The sequence below is a fragment of the Helianthus annuus genome, chromosome 17, assembly GCF_002127325.2.
Source record: "Helianthus annuus cultivar XRQ/B chromosome 17, HanXRQr2.0-SUNRISE, whole genome shotgun sequence".
Lineage (NCBI taxonomy): Eukaryota > Viridiplantae > Streptophyta > Magnoliopsida > Asterales > Asteraceae > Helianthus > Helianthus annuus.
This window is the reverse complement of record NC_035449.2, coordinates 56221741-56240935: the sequence shown is the minus strand read 5'-3', so window position 1 is coordinate 56240935 and position 19195 is coordinate 56221741. Positions and strand designations below refer to the sequence as shown.

The 19195-nt window shown below is 35.4% G+C and overlaps 1 protein-coding gene and 2 long non-coding RNA genes across 6 annotated transcripts; all 3 read right to left on the bottom strand.

The window, feature by feature from the left end:
• Positions 1-2831: 2831 nt before the first annotated feature.
• On the bottom strand, positions 2832-3158 carry LOC110924178 (glycine-rich protein DOT1-like). Its single transcript, XM_022168217.1, has one exon. The coding sequence runs from the start codon at positions 3156-3158 to the stop codon at positions 2832-2834; it is 327 nt and encodes a 108-aa protein (XP_022023909.1).
• Positions 3159-11437: 8279 nt separating this feature from the next.
• Positions 11438-12724, bottom strand: LOC110922684. The gene is made up of 3 exons (XR_002583372.2): positions 12535-12724; positions 11742-12179; positions 11438-11637 (listed from the first exon to the last, which is right to left on the bottom strand). It is a non-coding gene; the product is annotated as an uncharacterized LOC110922684 (long non-coding RNA).
• Positions 12725-15971: 3247 nt separating this feature from the next.
• On the bottom strand, positions 15972-17915 carry LOC110922719. Of its 4 annotated transcripts, none has more exons than XR_004887113.1 (3): positions 17601-17915; positions 16847-17367; positions 15972-16099 (listed from the first exon to the last, which is right to left on the bottom strand). It is a non-coding gene; the product is annotated as an uncharacterized LOC110922719 (long non-coding RNA). The 4 variants fall into 4 exon arrangements; XR_004887114.1 differs by having other exon boundaries at positions 16899-17367; XR_004887115.1 differs by having other exon boundaries at positions 16948-17367.
• Between the last annotated feature and the right edge of the window lie 1280 nt (positions 17916-19195).

Below are 19195 nucleotides of genomic sequence, written 5' to 3'. Positions count from 1 at the left end.
TTCGAAAAGAAGTGGTTACACGTCTTCTTCCTTCGGTGTCTATTTATACCCATCGTAGTTAATGTGATGGGTAACCGTGCATCCAACTTGTAGTGCATACCCAATCACAAGGCGACACGTCAGGCGGGAAAACCGTAGTGACGTTTGCCACGTGCGCGTGAACGCCACTCGCATGACACAAGACGAAACGGCGTGACTGGCACTTTGACAACATGTTTTGCACAATGTCAGTAGTCACATCAGCCGTACTTTTCTCACCAAACCTTATCTTCGGAAGATTCGTTGTTCAAAATTCAGAATAGTTAAGCGTGCGTCGTATAAGCTTCGTCATCCCAAGGAATCTTAGAGACAGGCGCGCCGCACCAAAGCTTTACGACAAGTGTAAAAGTCGCGCTTCGTACCAGTTATATATCTAAAAGCAAACATAATTGATCTAGTCCAGAGCTACACCCACTTGCCGTGCGTGCATGAGAGTAGCACTGGACTCGGGGGAGTTGAATGGGGTATGGTCCCAGATCTTGTACCTGCATGTGCGACCACGAAGAAACAGCGAGCATGGAAGACCATACCCAGCTTAAAATCAATACAATACTTAGCCATTCTCATTTGTTTGGCGCAAGCTTGAGGATACCAGCCAAGGATAATACACTCTGTACAAATGGCAGAGCGTTCAACCAATCAAAACACGCCAGGCTGTGATCATGCAACCACCACATGATCAATCGTGTAGGGGACAACTATTACAAAAGGATAGTGATGTGTAACCAATCAAGTTACGCCATTCACTGCTCCATGATTTCCACTTATAGCTGATGATAGACTTGACATCAAGGACGACTCTCAGGCGACGTGGTTCCAATCATCATGCACCAACACCTCGATCCTCGGCATGCACTAACGGTCGTGTCAGAGGAGACAAATAATATATTCCTTGATGGAGACGCCTGGGCTAAGGCCCATCAGCTCATCTCCTTCCTCACACTCTTCGGCTATAAATAGAGGATTTCACCTTCAGATTTAAGGATCGCTTCTCTCACACTCTCACTATTAACACACGCTTATTATCCTCAAAACCCATTCTTATTCTCACCGCAGAAGGTGGTTACAAGGAGAACCCTCCACCTCCTACTTGTAAGGAGGTTGACGGTGTTGTTTCGTTTTGCAGGACTATTTTACGATCAAGAAGCCATTAGACGAGGAAGGAAAGAAGATTAACCTTTGTGAACGAGACTAATCCCACAAGTTAAACCTCTGGGTTAACTTGGTCTTTCTTCACAGACCAAACATAATAAAAGATCATAACATAATAAAAGATCATAATCAAGTAAGGGTCCATAGTTTAACACTTTAACCTGTTCATCAACTCACCAAGAAGTCTTCTTCTTCCCACCATAAAACTCAAGATACCATTTAACAAACTTCGCCAATCCTGTTTCCAAATCCGTCGACGGTTTGTACCCAAGTGCCTTTCGCGCCAGCGTAATATTCACATGCGTAAATAGCACATCTCCATTTCGTGGCATCAGCACGACCTTCATTTTCGCTTTCACCTTTAACTTCTCCAATATGCTAACTAACTCATTAACGTAAACTGGGGAACTATTCCTAAATTTAAAAATCCTAAACTGTGCTTCCCACCACTCCCCGTACTCCTTTTCGCAGTATCAATCACAGATGGTTAATTACCCTTTCACAATATCATCAATGCATGATCAAACCCTTCATATATCAAAATCGCTCTCCTTTTCAATGTATGTACTCACTTAGTGTTAGACTGTTAGCTAGCTATGTTTAAATCAATGCTTTTGAAGAAAACCGGGTTGAGATTGATAAGAGCCTCGGTATCGATATCTATGTAAACCTGTTATCTTAAAATATTGATGTGTGGATGTACCTACCAACTAGTACTCGATTTTGTAATTATGTAACATATAACGTGAATTACAATTGGGGTTTTTAATCACGTTAGATGTTTAAATACACTTGCACATATGTTTGAAAAAAAATGGGACCTATTATGAGAGATTTTATATATTGAATATAAGTGTGAAACAAAATATGGATGCTACAACTGACATTTACAACTAGGATCAAAGACTAACCTATTAATATTAAATATTAATAAACAGACTGAAGTTGGAAAACCGATCATCATTTTCATAGATTGAAGTTCAGCATGCAAGATTAGACGATCAGTGTTGGTTTATTAGTATTAGGAATTCACAAATATTATATTTGTATAGAATATGTTGCATAGAAAAGGTCAATATATTTGAAATCTTATCATTTCCTAGATCAGGTCAATCCATGTATTATTATATATTGAGGTTACGGATATAATGAAAATCAATATTAACATTCTTTGATGTAAATATCCTAGTAATTGGTCTTAATCTTTGATTTCTCTAGTTTTTTGGTTCCGTTGTCAATCTCAAATTATTCTGGTTTGTTTTGAGATTGAATTTGCATAAGATATATACGTATACAGATGGTTATTGAAAATCCATGCAAATTAAAATGCTTTTTTGTGATCCATATAAGGTGCGGAGTTCAAGTATTTGAGATATGAAATTGTTATAAATAAAAGACTGGATGAAGCATTTACAGAAATACCCTTATTATTTCATGTGATGCATAATACATAAACAAGGATAGGAAACATACGCTTAATACACACATATATAAAGTTGTACCATGTTAAACAAGGATAGGAAACATATGCTTAATAAACACATATATAAAGTTGTACCATGTATTTTTAGTTATAACTAGATGGATTATAGAAAGTGTTTTGCTCCCAATGGTTTTATGGTTATAACCATATTCCGTTTTTAGTCTCCACCACCTCCTCTGTCATCAAATAGGCCGCCTGCTCCACCACCTTCGCCACCGGGAGGGTCTCCACCACCTCCTTCTCCTTCTCCTTCATAGTCAATAACAACGCCTCCTGCTTCACCGCCACGTTTTCTGACTCCTCCTATTCCCTCACCACCACCAGAACCACCTCCTATTACACCAACACCTACTGTGCCACCTATACTCCCGCCATGCTCACTAATTGTCTTCTTCTGATCTTCAGAAAGATTTCTACTATTAGCTATGTTAATGGTGCAAAATATAAAGACAACGAATGCAAAGACTAAAAGCTTAGAACCCATCATATATCCTTGTTTAATAATCTAGTGATGACTTGCAAGGAAGTGTGTGAAAAAGCATAACAAGGTCATCGGTATATATAAGGATTCAAATGGTCACCATTTCAATGAGACACTTGAGATACAATTAAATTAATCAATCTTTTGGACATGCAAGAGCATATTCGATGCTAGACATTACAAACGTGTCACATTATAGCATCAAATAAAATTAGGCTTGTAGACGAACCAAACGAATACGAATGCCACATGTTCGTGTTTGTTCGTTTAATTTTTACCAAACAAATGATTGAACATGAATAATTAAAGAACGAGGTTTTCTTATCCGTGTTCAATCGTTAAGAAAATAAACGTGTTCATGCTCATTTATGTTTGTTTCTTAATAGTTTAAACATACGGTTCACGAACGAACATAACTAATCTAACGTAAATTAAAAGTAAATATAAAATAACAATGTCTTAGACTAAAAAAAAACAACCAAACTAAACTAAATTGTAATGGGTGATATTTTAATTTCATAAATTACACTAATTCTAATGGGCCTAATAATCTTTAATGAATATATATAATGAAAAAAGACTTGAACATAAACGAACGAACGTTCACAAAAGTAAATGAAAAAGCTTAAACGAACGTTCACAAACATAAATAAAAAACGAAATATGTGTTCATTTTCGTTCATTTAACAAAATGAACAAAAAGTTTTATTCATGACTGTTCATTAATTAAATAAACGAACATGAACGAACTTCCAACCGAGCAATTGATGAATGCTTCGGTGAATGTCCGGTTTGTTTACAAACTTATATATATATATATATATATATATATATATATATATATATATATATATATATAGGGAGGGGCTCATGCGAGAACTCCATTTATTGTGAGAACCGCGAGAACCAATGTGAACACAACCTAAAATAGCTAAAAAAAACCTAACCCCCACCCCCCCCCCCAAAAAAAAAACTAACCCCCCCCCCCCCCCAAAAAAAAAAAAAAAAAACCTAACCCCCCCCCCTCCAACCCCAAAAACCTAAACCCCCTCCCCAAGCTAAAATGCTAAAAACTAAACCCCTAAAAAATCTAAAAAAATAAAAAAAAATCTAAATTTTTTTAATGTTTTTTATGCTCAAATCGCTACTTTTAGTGGCAAAATTTTTTTTTTTTTTTTAAAAACATTTTTTTTTATTTTTTTTTTTGGCTTCGAAAAGTAGCGATTTTTATATAAAAAAATATTAAAAAAAATTGTGTGATTTTTAGCTATTTTTAAGCATTTTTGGTTGTGTTCACATTGGTTCTCGCGGTTCTCGCAATAAGAGGTGGTTCTCGCATGATCTTCTCCCTATATATATATATATATATATATGTAAATATAGGGTGAGGTTTCTGTAAGGCATTGAAATTGACATGTAGGCATCATGTTTTGGACTTAGGCATGATGTTTTGGGTTGTTTTGGCAAGAAAAACACCAAAGATAACAATTTAAAACAAAATGCAATGTATTATGGGCGTGAAATTTAAAACACAACTAAAACACACTACTTAACACTTAAAAGACACTACTTAACGTTCTTGGTATGGTGCTTTAAGTTTTAAGTCTATAATTCATTGCATTGTGTCTTAAATTGTTATGTTTGGTGTTTTTCTTGCCAAAACATTATACCAAGTCCAAAACATGATGCCTATATATCAATTCTTATGCCTTCTCACACTTCTCACGAAAAATGTCCTTTTTACAGGATCCTAAGACTATATATATATATATATATATATATATAATGGATGGTTCAAATGTGAAGAAATTTTTGTAAGAACAAAAAAGAAAAAACTTCAACCAATAAGAATAATTCATTTTACTTCATTTAATTTCTGTATTTAATATTAGTGTAAGGGTACGTTGATAAACTTAGATAGATTATTAATTGGTACTCTTCCTTTTTAATAGGTAACTACATTAAATTTGTAACTTATTTTAAAAAATAAATTTTAAAAGAAGAAAATAAATTAATTTAAAGTGTAGGATAAAACTACGAGGTGTGTCCTTTTAATAGCCAACCCATCCACCTCCGCCACACACCACTATCAACCTCCTCCACCACCCACCTCTACCACACATTATAAATTCTATTGTTTTATACGTGCGAGGTGGGGGTGATGGGTGGTGGAGGTGGGCGGTAACAGAATTGGTGGATTTTTATTATATATAAAAATATTTTTAATAATTTTAAAGGTTTTTTAATATATATTAATTAATATTCTATTTTTTTAAAAATTAAAGGTTTTTTTTATATATCAATATGTATTTTTATTTTTTTTAGTTAAAGTTTTACATATATATAGGGTTGGGTTCATTTTAGAACTCTAAATAATTGCAGAACTTTCAGAACTCCTAAATAACAATCATTTTATATATATATATATATATATATATATATATATATATATATATATTTGTATTTAGGATCTTTTTATCATCTATTATATGTATTTTTATGATTACATACATGTTAAAAGTAGTTTACATATGTCTAATAGCCAAATTATATATATGTGTAATAACTAATTACATATATGTAAAAAAAACTAGTATACATATGTGTAATTATAAATTTAAATATAAAAAATGATAAAATTACTCTTAACATGTAGGTAATCATAAAAATACACATAATAATTGATAATATTATCCTAAACATAAAAATATATAAATAAAAAGATTGTTTATTAGGAGTTCTGCGAGTTCTGTAAATATTTATGATTCTGAAATGATCATTACCCTATATATATATATATATATAGCTGAATAAAATAAAACAATGATTTTTGGATGAAAATAGCAACTACAAAACTATTTAGTGTGAGTTAAGTGACATTTTGTAACGAAGTTAATAGGTTCGACAAAAAATGGCAAAAAAAATAGAAAACTCAGAAACCCAGAGGAGAAAAAAAAAACTACTTGTACTAAAGTGGCAATTTGGGACAAACCTCAGGAGCAAAAATGGCAATTTACTCTAATAAAAATAATAACAATTTTGTTGTAGATAATAATAAACTAACTATTAAAGGCTTTTGATTTTAAAGGATGCTCACATATTAAAAAAAAAAAATTATAATGACCATTTATCGTATGTCATAGAGGCGAATATAATCTTGATCTCTAATATGTAAAATTGATATATTTAAGAGATAAAATAAATCTTATATTTTTATCTCTATATCACATAGTATACTTTATTAAACCAAGCATCATTGTATATCGATTTATTCTGAATGAGATAAGGTTTATTTAGAATTATTTATTAAGGTGGAGAGTGATCATTATGTTAATTTACTTATTATTATAAGAGTAAATTACAAGTTTTGTCCTTTATGTTTGTACCAAATTGCAGGCGCTATCCTTTGTCTTTAAAATTGACAAGTTTTGTCCTTAACGTTTCAAAATCTTGCACGTTATGTCCTTTACTCCTAACTCAGTCAGATTTTTTTTGTTAAATATGGTCATGTGACTTGCACATGAGGGCATGTTTGTCATTTTATCTTTCAGGGGCTATTTTGCAATAAATTATTATTCAGTGACTTTATGTAAAACACTAAAAAAAGAAATATAAAACTCTCCCTTCTCTCTCTCATCCTTTCTCCCCCAAATTCTCTACATACCAAACTTCTGTACAACAGAACAAGTTAAGCTACCCTAAATCCAACAAAAAATCACAAAAACTTGAGAAAAACGAACAATAATTGCATCTCAATCGCAAATTCTCATAAGAAAATCCGGAGAAATCACGAATATTATGCGAAATTAAAATTAAAAATGGTGAAATCGAAAGGTGTAGACGTTACAGGCAAACGGCGCAAGTGAAATCATCAGAAATTTGCTCCGATTCGGTGCCATCTTCCATGCTTGATCTTCGGAAGCAGAAGCAATCGTTTTTTAATAGCTTTTGTTTGCCGGTTGTTGGCCCCTGTTCAAGAATGAGGAAGAGGGAAAGAGATAACCAATGTGGGATCTGTGGCCACTACCACAAAGATGAAGAAGGTGAACTTTGTGGGATTTATGGTCATCGTATTCAATCGGATTTAAGAAATCTCTCATTCAAGTTAGTGTCTTTGCATCGAAAATCTTGTCGGAGTTTTTGTATCTTGGTAGCTATGCTAACGCCTCTCGGACAGAGCTTCTTAAACACCTTTTGGTCGGAAAATCTTGCCGGAGTTTCTACCGGCGGTGGTGGCGGTGGTTGTTGGGCGATGGTGGGGGCAACGACTGGTGGGTTATACGGCTGGGAGAGAGAGAGCGAAAGAGAGAGAGAGATGGGTGGGTTGGGTTGGAGGTGGTTGCAGCAGGTGGCTGTAAGTGGTGGCGGTGGGGTGGATGGTGGTGGTGGTAAGTGATATAGAGATAGAGAGATGTTTGTGTGAAAGAGAAAGAGTGAAGACTATATTTTAGGATTTGTATATATTTTTTTTATTTTAAACAAGAGTCCTAATATATTATATATTTGCAGAATAGTCCCTGTAACAGTGAAAAGACAAATATGCCCTCATGTGCAAGTCACATGATCAGATTTAACAGAAAAATTTAACTGGGTTGGGGCTAAAGGACATAACGTGTAGGATTTTAAAACATTAAGTACAAAACTCATCAATTTTAAAGATAAAGGACACCGCCTGCAATTTGATGTAAACATAAAGGACAAAACTTGTAATTTACTCTTATTATAATTGACGTAGCATGTGAAATTATCACGTAACATTTAGTGGAATCATTTATTATTGAGAGAATGACATGGTATTAAGCGGACTATTTACTACTATTTGTGAGAGAGATGTGATGGTGGGCCTTTCAAACCTCCATTTGTTGAGTTTAAAATTTTAAACGTCTAATCCGTTCATTAATTACGAGGATTACCATAGGGACATCTGAAATCTTTGTGCCACCTTAGATTCCAAACGGCACACAAATGAGGTATTGGAAAAGCTTTAATTAATCATCTATGCTCTCAAAATTGTATGCTTTGACAAAACATCCAAATTCCAAATAACATTTCTCTTTGTTTTCATCACACAAGGATGAACAATCGAATCAATGCATCATTGTATTATTTATCTTAATAAACATTACGAAATTGTAATATATAGAATGAGTCATAATATATATGTTAATGATATTTACGAGAATTAAAATCGACGAGCTACAAATATGTAGTTCGTGAACTTTATACATACATACATACATACATACATACATACATACATACATACATACATACATACATACATACATACATACATACATACATACATACATACATACATACATACATACATACATACATACAGTCTTAGTTATATTAACTTTTAAAATTATATAAAACCACATTTTTCTTTATATGTATTATTATATAGTATATATATATAGGCAAATTAGAAATAAATAATCCCAACTTACTGTTATTGGCCAATAATAATCCCAACTCATTTAATCACCAACAATAATCCGAACTATTCACTTTTGTTTGTAAAATACTCCCACGTTAAAAAAACACTAACTAGGTTAAAATATTGTTGATGTGGCTTAACATGTGTGGACTGACGTGGCTGGTTAACATCTTACCTGTGTAAAAAATGATTATCAGCCTCATTTGCACACACAATCGCACTCTCCTTCAAAACCCTAATTCTACAAATTGGGCAAATTCAGTCGATTGTGTGTGCAAATGGGCCGATAATCATTTTATACACAGGTAAGATGTTAACCAGCCATGTCAATCCACACATGTTAAGCCACATCAGCAATATTTTAACCTAGTTAGTGTTTTTTTTAATGTGGGAGTATTTTACAAACAAAAGTGAATAGTTCGAATTATTATTGGTGATTAAATGAGTTGGGATTATTATTGGCCAATAACAGTGAGTTGGGATTATTTATTTTCAATTTGCCTATATATATATATGTATATATATATATATGTATATATATATGTATATATATATATGTGTATATATAGGGTTGAGCTATATAGAAAACCCTAAAAATTTAAGAAACCCGGGAAACTCAAAGCTCCCGACTTTTTTTTTTTTGAAAAAAAAACTCAAAGTTCCCAAAGGGTTTTTTTTTTAAAAGAAAAAAACAAATTTCAGCAACTTTCAGCATTTTTTGTCTAACACATGTTAGTCACCGAAGTTTCTGGAACTTGTTTATTTTTTAAAAAAAAAAGTACTTGGCGCTTTTTTGTTTTTTTTTTTTTTTGCCCAAAACTCTTAAAAACATGTATATTACATGTGTTATTTTTTTCAAAAAAAAAGTCGGGAGCTTTGAGTTTCCAGAGTTTCCTAAAATTTTTAGGGTTTTTTGTCTAGCATTAGCCTATATATATATATATATATGCAACTCCTCAAATTTTTAAATAAAAAGTTGAATTTTGCAATTTCGTTCCCGGATAGTCCCTGGCGCAGATGAGGGTTAGTTTTTGGTGTTAACTATGTATGAAATTACTAAAATGCCCTTACTACAAAACAAATTAATAAAAACAGTAAAACATTTAAAAATTCAATAGACCCCACCCAACCCCTCACCCAATCAACCCCTTCCAATCATTCTTTGTGGGACCCACAACCACCATCTTCAACATACTCACCCTGTTTTGAAACTTGAAGATAAACAGGAACCTGCTGATAGAACATTGGAAGCGCTTTCAAAATCTTTGGAGCAATTAGTCCAAAAGGGTGAAACAAAACAACCCATATATTTGATGTACCTAATTAAAAGTAAATGTACTGTAGGTTATCAAGGAGCTAACACGTTTGACAACAATGATCGTCAAAATTGTAGGAGCTTAATGGTGGTAACCCTAACAACGATTGCCATTACTCTTCCAAATATTGAAAAGGTTGAAGTTGATCGTTTGTACAAAAGTGTGATGGAAGGTCTTGAATATGTCACGCTTGTGGAAAAATTCCTCAATGCTACTGATGACCATATAAGCACTCAGAAGGCAAAGGCCGCTGAAAGGTTGTGGCAAGAAGTTAATATCTTCCACAACTGGTTAGGAATCAGATGGACGACCAGAACTGCAGCTGTAGGGGGTTGGGGTGCTCGGAGTTGGGTGGTTGCTGGAGGGGTGGGTTTTGTCGGGGAAGACAGGCTGTATGTGGGGATAAAGGTGAGGTTGGGTGGATGAGTTTAGTTTTTTATATTTTAAGAAAATGGTGGGGCCCATTAAAATGATTTAATCAGATTTTTTAAAGTAATAAATATATTTTTATAAACAAGGGTATTGTAGTCATTTCGCACCCACTTAACACCAAAAACTAACCTCCATCCGCGCTAGGGACTATCCGGGAACAAAATTGCAAAAGTTGGGGACTATAGTTGTAATTTTAAAAAGTTAGGGACTAAACATGAAAAAAAGGTAAATCACAGGGACTATGCGGGCATTTAACTCTTTTAATGGATTTAAAGTTCAAAAAGGAGATTAATGATTGGAAGTCTATAAGGGCATTATTATGTGTATACTAGTGGGTAACCCGCGCGTTGCTGCGGAGTCGATAATAAGGGACAGTAGCATAATTCAAACCTTAAAATGATATTAAAAACATATATAAGTCAATATCATGATCTAGTGTTCTATGTTGTTGTCCAATATCATCTATGACAGTTTCTTTTCCACATGATCTACTGGAAGTTCAATCAGCCCAGCAATAATCAACCTGTATAAGTAATTCTTTTTACTATGAGTGGCATCTTCATAACAAAAAGAACACATCAAATGAAAGCCCTGGCTCTTTTTCGATACGTGCAAATGCTTCTACATTTTGGAAATGTTGGTAAAGCATCCTGCTCAATCATGTAAATAGCTATCCAAAGTGAGGCCAGCTCTTTTGGCCCTTCTTGTCATCCACCAAAAAGTGCTAACTTTAATATCTTCCGCCACCATGTTGACCGAACTGTTTTTCCGATTGAAAACCTTATTGTTTCGGTGCAGCCAGATGCACCAGGCTGTCATCAAGCAAACAGCATGGATAACATGTTCTCTTTTCTTATAAAAGCCTTGACTAAGACAGTGCCATGAAAAGTTAATAAAGATAGAGTTAAAGTGGGCAGTTGGGTACCTTCCAGAATTTGATTGTTTTTTCAGGTCTGTGTCATATTCAGGTTTAAGCCGGGTTCGACCTCGCGGACACGGCCCCCTTAACAATCCTACACTGGCCTCATTTAAAAAAAAATATTTATTAAGTTGTACACATAAAAATTACACTTAACCGTTTGTCGTGTCACCTTTTTAGGCTCATTTCTTAGTTTAAAAATGTTAAAGTACATCCTTAGTTTAAAAATGGATCAAGAACAGGAGTACTTCACCTCTAAATTTTGACCAAGAGAAGTAGTTGTTGGGTCGGTTGCTACCAACGTGTCTTCACAAAGCTTGATGGCCTTATGTAAATCTTTTAAGTGGCCCCACTTCGGTTGTCGAGGCACTCCTGCAAGTAATCATCAGACATATAATCTTTGTGAGAAAAAAAAAGACACATACAGATTAACATATACAAAATGACCCGCGAAACAAGGTTAAGAAGAAAAATACCATACTCATCAAGTGGAGCATCGTAATCATAACTTGTCGCAATAAACGGACCTCCGATAGTATGGCCAAAGTTAGTCCCACCATGGTACTGTTACGGGCCATACAGCATACCGATAAATATTAACCATTTTTTAAATTATTAAGGATGATGTACAGGGAGATCACCCAAGTCTTCAAATTTTTACGGCCACCCAAGTATGTATCTAGTTTCGTTCTTGATCCATTTTGCCGCGCGTTGCGGCGGGATGAAAAACCCGCTCAATGCATTGTCAGGTGTGGTATATCATTAACTATATAAGTGGGATACACATTTGATCAAAAACAATAAGGTTACAACAGTACGTACCTTGTAAGCCAGTTGCTTTCTGGGAGCTTTTCCACCTGTAGACTTGTGAGCGGTTTGCTTGGTATGAGCCATTGTCTTCTAGATTCAAGAAACTAATAACCGAAACAAAACTTACAATCAGATGTAAACAACTAAACATAGAGAGATTGTAAGATTCATGATGCAATCTTCCATTTAATGTACGCATATATATAGGGATTGGTGGACCTTGGTTTCCGAATATAGGGAGAGATTTTTGGTGTGTTCCTTTTTCTTATTGGTTGCTAGTGTTACTGGAATATTTTGATTGGTTATAACTGGCAAGCCACATTCTCGTTATATGCGAAGTGGCTCAATCCGTTTGACCCACTTGACCCATTCCTCTGTTTTGACCCATTGATATAAATCACAAGATTGAAATTGACACCTCTGATTTAGTACTACATACAAAATAGGTAAGGACTTTACCTCTTTAATCACAGATGCCCCCAATTCAGGTAGTAAACACAAACTACCAACATGCGCATATAGTGCAGCCATTCGAAGAGCAGGCAAACCTGCATTTAATACCATGCACAAATTGTGGACCAAGAACCAACGGACAACCTTTTTAGAAATTAACAACTTGGCTAAGCATCAATTTCCTCGCCAATATTTGTCCAGCTTCCCAACTGTAATAACAATAAAAATAGTTAACTACCGTCTTTTAAATGCTCAGTTTTTGTTTGATGATAATGGCATATCCTTGCTGCTTAGCGTCTCACATAGCACTTGTCCATCGTGCCTTTAAAAGTAAAAATCCGTCCCCTAAAATTAAAATGTGTCATTTTTATCACAAAATATCGACGTAAACATCTTTCTTTACCTTTCGGAACCCTTGACTTCCCAATAATGTTTTGTACATGCGCACGACTTCAGCGCCCTTTTCATAAACCTGTAATCATACAATTAAAAGAAACAAATCAGTCCACCTTTTAAATGCCAAAATGGAATAACATTTACTATATCGATGGCAAAAAGAAATCAGATACTGGCTAAATGCCATGTTCCTATGAGTACACACACATTTACTCTTTCATACATAACAAACCCATCAGAAAAACTTGTAAAATTCTTAGAGAAGAGTCACCTTACATTTCACAACAACCTGTTAACAAAACTCTGCATAAACTACACTTAAATTTGAATCTCAAAAACCAATTCAATTGATCAAAATACTTACAGCGAGAGTCGTAGCTTGTGAATTAATTAACATTCATTCAGATAAATTCATTCTGATTAATCAATAGATAACCTATGGTTTGTGAATTAATCATGATTTGATTAGAAAATCCAGACGAATGAATGGTGACCGTTAACCTAGGGTTTGCGGATTAATCACAAATTTAGCAAAGAAGACATAATGTTGAAGGAATTTACCTGATAGAAAGCTCTGATCATCTAAACCGACGACGAGAGTCGAAGCCCCAATTGGTGACCCCAAATCTGCAATCCTTCCACCTGAGAGAAAGAAGCCCCATCACCTTCCGCAACAACAATCTGTATATTCGCATATAAGGGTTTTAACTTTCAATTACACATTACACAACTGAGAGAAAGAAATCAGAAGGGGAGAAATCGGTTGGGGCAGGGGGTGAAATCCCTGGACTCTGTACCCGTTGATGACTCTTGAACGACAAACGATTCATTTGCATGCCTTTATTTAGGGTTCTTTAGAATTCCATGTGAAATTCCAATGTTAACCCTATAGTGTCTTAAAACTTTGAAGAACTTGCAATTTTACATGCTTTAAGCACATTGTACATGCTGCTTTAGAATTGATACGCGTGGTAAAATTACCATTTTGTACGTCACTTCTCTTTTTTAATATATAGTGGGAAACCCGCGCGTTGCAGCGGAGTCGACAATATGGGCCGAGAACATAATTTAAACCTAAAACGTTAAAAAATCATATATACATGTGTTTATATAATAGTTGGAATGCCCGCGCGTTGCGGCGGGTATCCCGACTAATATCAAGTGTCACTAAAACTCGCTTCTTGTTTTCGACATACGTTCCAACCACCTTAAGCCGTTTCAAGTTCGAGCCAGCTTCTTAGGATAAGTTTTCACATGCACTCACATCAGCTGCTTGCGACTCCAAAACATCTTTCTCGTACGAGCTTGAATCAACAATTCTTTTAACATGTAAATATCGCTATTTCATAATCCAAAATCGGGATTCAAGACGAACATTATGCTGGTTTTCGGCCATTCGTATACACCTGGTAGGTAAACAAACATATAGACACAAGAAAGATACATATATTAAAGCATGTGTACCTTATGATGTGTCATAGTTACACAGGAACCAACCACCCTCTAACCACAATATGCTCATAGTTTTTTTTTTTTTTTTGAAAAGACAACATGCTCATAGTAAACCTTAAACTTGTCATCAGCATCAGGGGAATATGAAGTGCCAGGTCATTGAGACCGTATTTAACCCTACCAAACCATTTTGTCATTTGATTAGCAGTATTGTTTGTGTGAACAATATTTGTTAATAAAAAGGTTTAATATAATAACTTAAATGTAAACATATAAGAAAAATTCTTAAATTTTGGATTATATTTTTTTTATTTTTGAATGTTACACAATTTTGTTCCAAAAATTGAAAAACCGAACTGTTGCTAAAACCCTAACCAAAAGTGGCCAAACCTCAAGGGCGAAAATGACATTTTACTCTAAAATATAAATGCTAAAGTTCACATACTGGGTCAGCTTCTAGTGGTCTTCCAAAGGGAATAGCCAAAATCTTTCCCAATTAAATGCACTCTAATACCAAAGAAAAAACAAAAGAAAAATAACATAAGCTAAAATCCGAAACAATATGTATAATTTAAAACGCACCAAGGCCCTTCGGTTCAGCATCAAGCTCATTTGGTCAGATTATGGAGTCCTTAATAGCAAATATACAGCTACTTAAACATGCACGACTGGATCCATTAATAGCAAATACACAGCTACTTAAACATGCACGATGACCCCAATTAACTATTAACTACATTTAAAATGTCTCTGGATTAAAAAAAAAAACAAATTGAAAACAAATTTTTATACCCAAAAGAGCGCAACGCATGGACCCGCTCCAACCCGGCTTAAAAAGTGACTCGTGTTAACCCAAACATGTTTGACCCATTACCCAGCCCAATCAACCTACATGTCTTGTCACCTTTAAAATATATATACTTGGTGAGAGAAGGCATACGACATGGCACGTTCATGCTTATTGGTAGCTTCCTCTTTCCAAACCAAAACCGGATATGAACAAAAAGTCAGAAACATACTGAATGTTCAAGACCCGCTTGCCCAATCAAAACCTCTTTGACGGCATGTGGAGCGTCAAAAACTTGGTCAAGCCTTGAATATAGACCCATGGATGACATCTGCTTGTTTCATCAGATTGGAAACAAATTAGTTCCATAAGAACATGGTTTTAAAAAAGGGTTGAGGCGTGCGCCTCGAGGCGCGCCTCAAAGCGAAACAGCCAAAAAACGATTCTGAGGCGCGCCTCAGGGGGTTTATACTGTTCGTGCGCCTCAGAGGGGTTGAGGCGCTAAAAAGGTTGCGCCTCAGGGGTTTTAGATATTTTTTTGATGTTTTTGCGTTTTTGCGTTTTTGTGTCAATTTCAAGCAATTTATGTCTTCGTTATGTGTGTTTTCGATTATTTTGATGAATTTGATGATTAATTTAGTTAGTATTACTATTTTTATAAGATATATAATATTTATATTTATTTTTTAATTCCGCCTCGGGCTTACGCCTCGTGAGGCGAAGTGAAAACGCCTCAAAACTCGTTTCCGTTTTGTTTAAACCTTGCACAAGAAGCGTATAATATTAAATAAAAACGACATCACTTGCCTCTTGAGAAATATTAAATGGCTCTGGGTTGCGATTTCCATCAGCAACGTGGTTAATTACGACAACATCAAATGACTTAAGGTTTCTGAACAAAAGGTCACGGTCAGCAGAATCTTGTGTGATAAAAGCCTGCGTTTAGACAGAAAAAAGAATTAATATGATCGTGACACAGATGACGGATTGAAGGATAAATGATTAATCATCAATCTATTTTAAGGAACATAGCAAAGAATCATAATATAGAGGTCTTTTCAATGTTGTAGCTCAACCCGACCAGAGTGGTCTATACAGTAGTTACAAACCATTTAGCCACCTCTGGGCAGAAGTCAATATACATTATCTTATATTAAGATTATAAAATTATTGGATTACAATGTTTATCTTGCCTACTTGATTGCTTTGCTTAATCAACCTATTGTTTAATACTTATTGTACATATCTTATTTGTGGGGATCACAGCTTGACATTGAACCTTTATACAAAGTGTTAAACTTGTTGGTAATTAGGTTCAGTATCAAACCTCAACTATATATGTCTCTAATCTACATTATAACAAAAAAATGTAGCATGACAATGAAAAAACTTAAAATTAGCATAAATCAATAAAAATATTTAATTACAAGATTCTAATTAGGGTCTCAAAATTTAAAGCACCAATTTAATAAGTCCCCCCTAATTGAGAAAGATTAAACAATTAATTGATCAAAACCTCTACAGCGAATTAATACATATATCAATACAATGCCTTGTAACCCCTAATTCAGTTTCTAGTGCCAAACAATAACCTAAATTAACTGTAACAAAGTAAATTAAAAGAGGTTTCAACATGAACTTGAAAAGATCTCGAACTCAACATGAGCAATATACTTGGTTTACCTTACACAAACAGACCAAACAAAGCTATAAGCCTAAAAAAGTATGCAAGTACACAAAGAGAGAGAGATGAAATTATAGTTGTCGTAGAAGGAGACGTGAACCAATGTTGTACGATGTCGTAACGACGGCTGCTACATGGTTTTGCTCTGTGCTGCATCTGAAATGTGAAATGTTGAAGTGGGCAATGGACGGCGATTACCGGTGGTGTGACTGCAAATGGCGGTTCCCGGTGCAATGATGACCTGCAGCCCTCTATCTCGGCCTGCCGGGATCATGAATGCAACGTTTCACCTTCTTGATCATTCATAAAAACAATATCATGTAAACAATAATCTTAGGATGATAATATAACTTATTTGCATAAAAAAACGAATATTTACACACGCATAAAACTATATCCGATTCCCCTATTCTAAAACACAAACCCTAATGCACAAATGAGATAAACGACCACAACCTTGACACCACCGTCGGATCTTCTTCAACCGCCATTGAATCGTTGTCATCCTAACAAAAAAGTCCTGCACAAATCATCACATAAATATAAAGCAAATATATCATATTAATAGAACTATGATATCAATTCAAAGGCCTCATTAGATAAAAAAAAACAAGTTCGTAATCCAAAATCAAGAAGAGAATCAAGCAATTTTAGCAGTTTTAACAGAACAACTTCGCATTCAATACCTGAAATCGCATTTTAGGGTTTTGGTAGAAATGAAGATGAATAGAACCGGAAAGAGATGAAACTCACCAACAAAGGTGTGCAGATATACTTTACCGTCGAGAATTGTTGCCTTTACAACCAAACACCGCTGGTTCCTCTACGTAATCACCCTAAACCCTGACAATCACCATCCTGAACAACCCTTGGCAAGCCAGCGCTTGACTGAGGTTCTATCTGAACAGGTAGGGGTGAACTTGTTGAAGTACGACGCTTGGTTGGGTGGGATGGAAACGCACGGACACATTCAATCACCTTCATTAATGGGGAAGAGAACCGAGACGTTGAAATACCTTGATTGCCCCCTCTAGCGTCTTAAACTTGTGTGGAAATACCAATCCAACTCGCTTGCCCTCCCTTATACATTTTGCTTAATAATTTGTACTTGTACTAAAATTACAATTTAGTACATCACTTCTCCTTTTTAATATATTATAGATTATGGCATGATATAAAGCATAGAGAAATCTAAGGCTGCTCGATATGGGGATCGGCTTTGAACCATCTCTCATCGGCGCCGCTCCTCTAGCCATTTCGCCCCCTTTCAGCGGCGTCCTCCTCGTCCCCCTGCGGACGTTTGAGCCGGGCCACAAAAGACATAAAATCCAACCGTTGGCCGGTGATGACCGTTTGAAAAGGAAAAAAAATTAAATACAACCCCCCAAAGAAGAAGAAGAAGAAGGGGGTTGTGCTCGTCGCCGGTAAAGAAAATGAGGCGACAGAGTTACTCTGGCCACCAGAATGCGTGAGAGTGAGAGAGAGAGAGAGAGATGAGTGTGTGATGAGGGTTTGGGTGGGGTGGTTTGTCGGAGGAGCAGCCATCTCTGACCGGCTTAGTCGCCGGAATAACGAACTCCGGTGACCGGAGATTTAGAGAGGGCGATGGCAGAGAATTATATATATATATATATATATATATATATATATATATATATATATATATATATATATATATTAAACCCATTAAGTCTAACCGCTTTCTAAATCGATATCCACCGTCGGATCATGCTGAGATGAGCCGTTTAAACTCCAAAAAATAACCGCTATGATGGCGGTTTGGGGCGGTTCTCGACGGTTTTTTTTAGCTAGCATTTTTTTCTGCCCCCTCACATAAAACCGAATCAACTTCTCATCTTGTATCAACTATCTCCTACGATCTTTTCCAAATCTTTTCAATGCTCACCATCATCAAACCTCGCTACGACGACGATGATGATGATACAAATCAAGGCCAGGAACCTTTGAAATCAAGAAGATTGGGGAAGAAATCTTCAATTTCATCACAATTGATGCACGATGTTCTTCAATCGTTTAACATCGACCATCATTTACAGGTTTTGATGAAACAATGGTTAACTGGGCAGGATTAACACACTGGTCTCGTCAAGAAGGGTTAATCCCTTCCTCTCAAGGATCGCTGGATGGATTGTCCGCCAGTTGATCTCCTGCACAAGGAAACAAGCCGTGACTCGTAACAAGGAGGATGGGGTGGGGGTGCTCCTTGTTACCACTCTCCGGCGTGAGAATCAGTAATTTGCTTGGGAAGCAAAGTGTGATAGTAGTAGTAGTGAGAGAGTTGTGAAGAGATACCTCAAACCTGGTTTGGGGTTGGTATTTATAGCCGA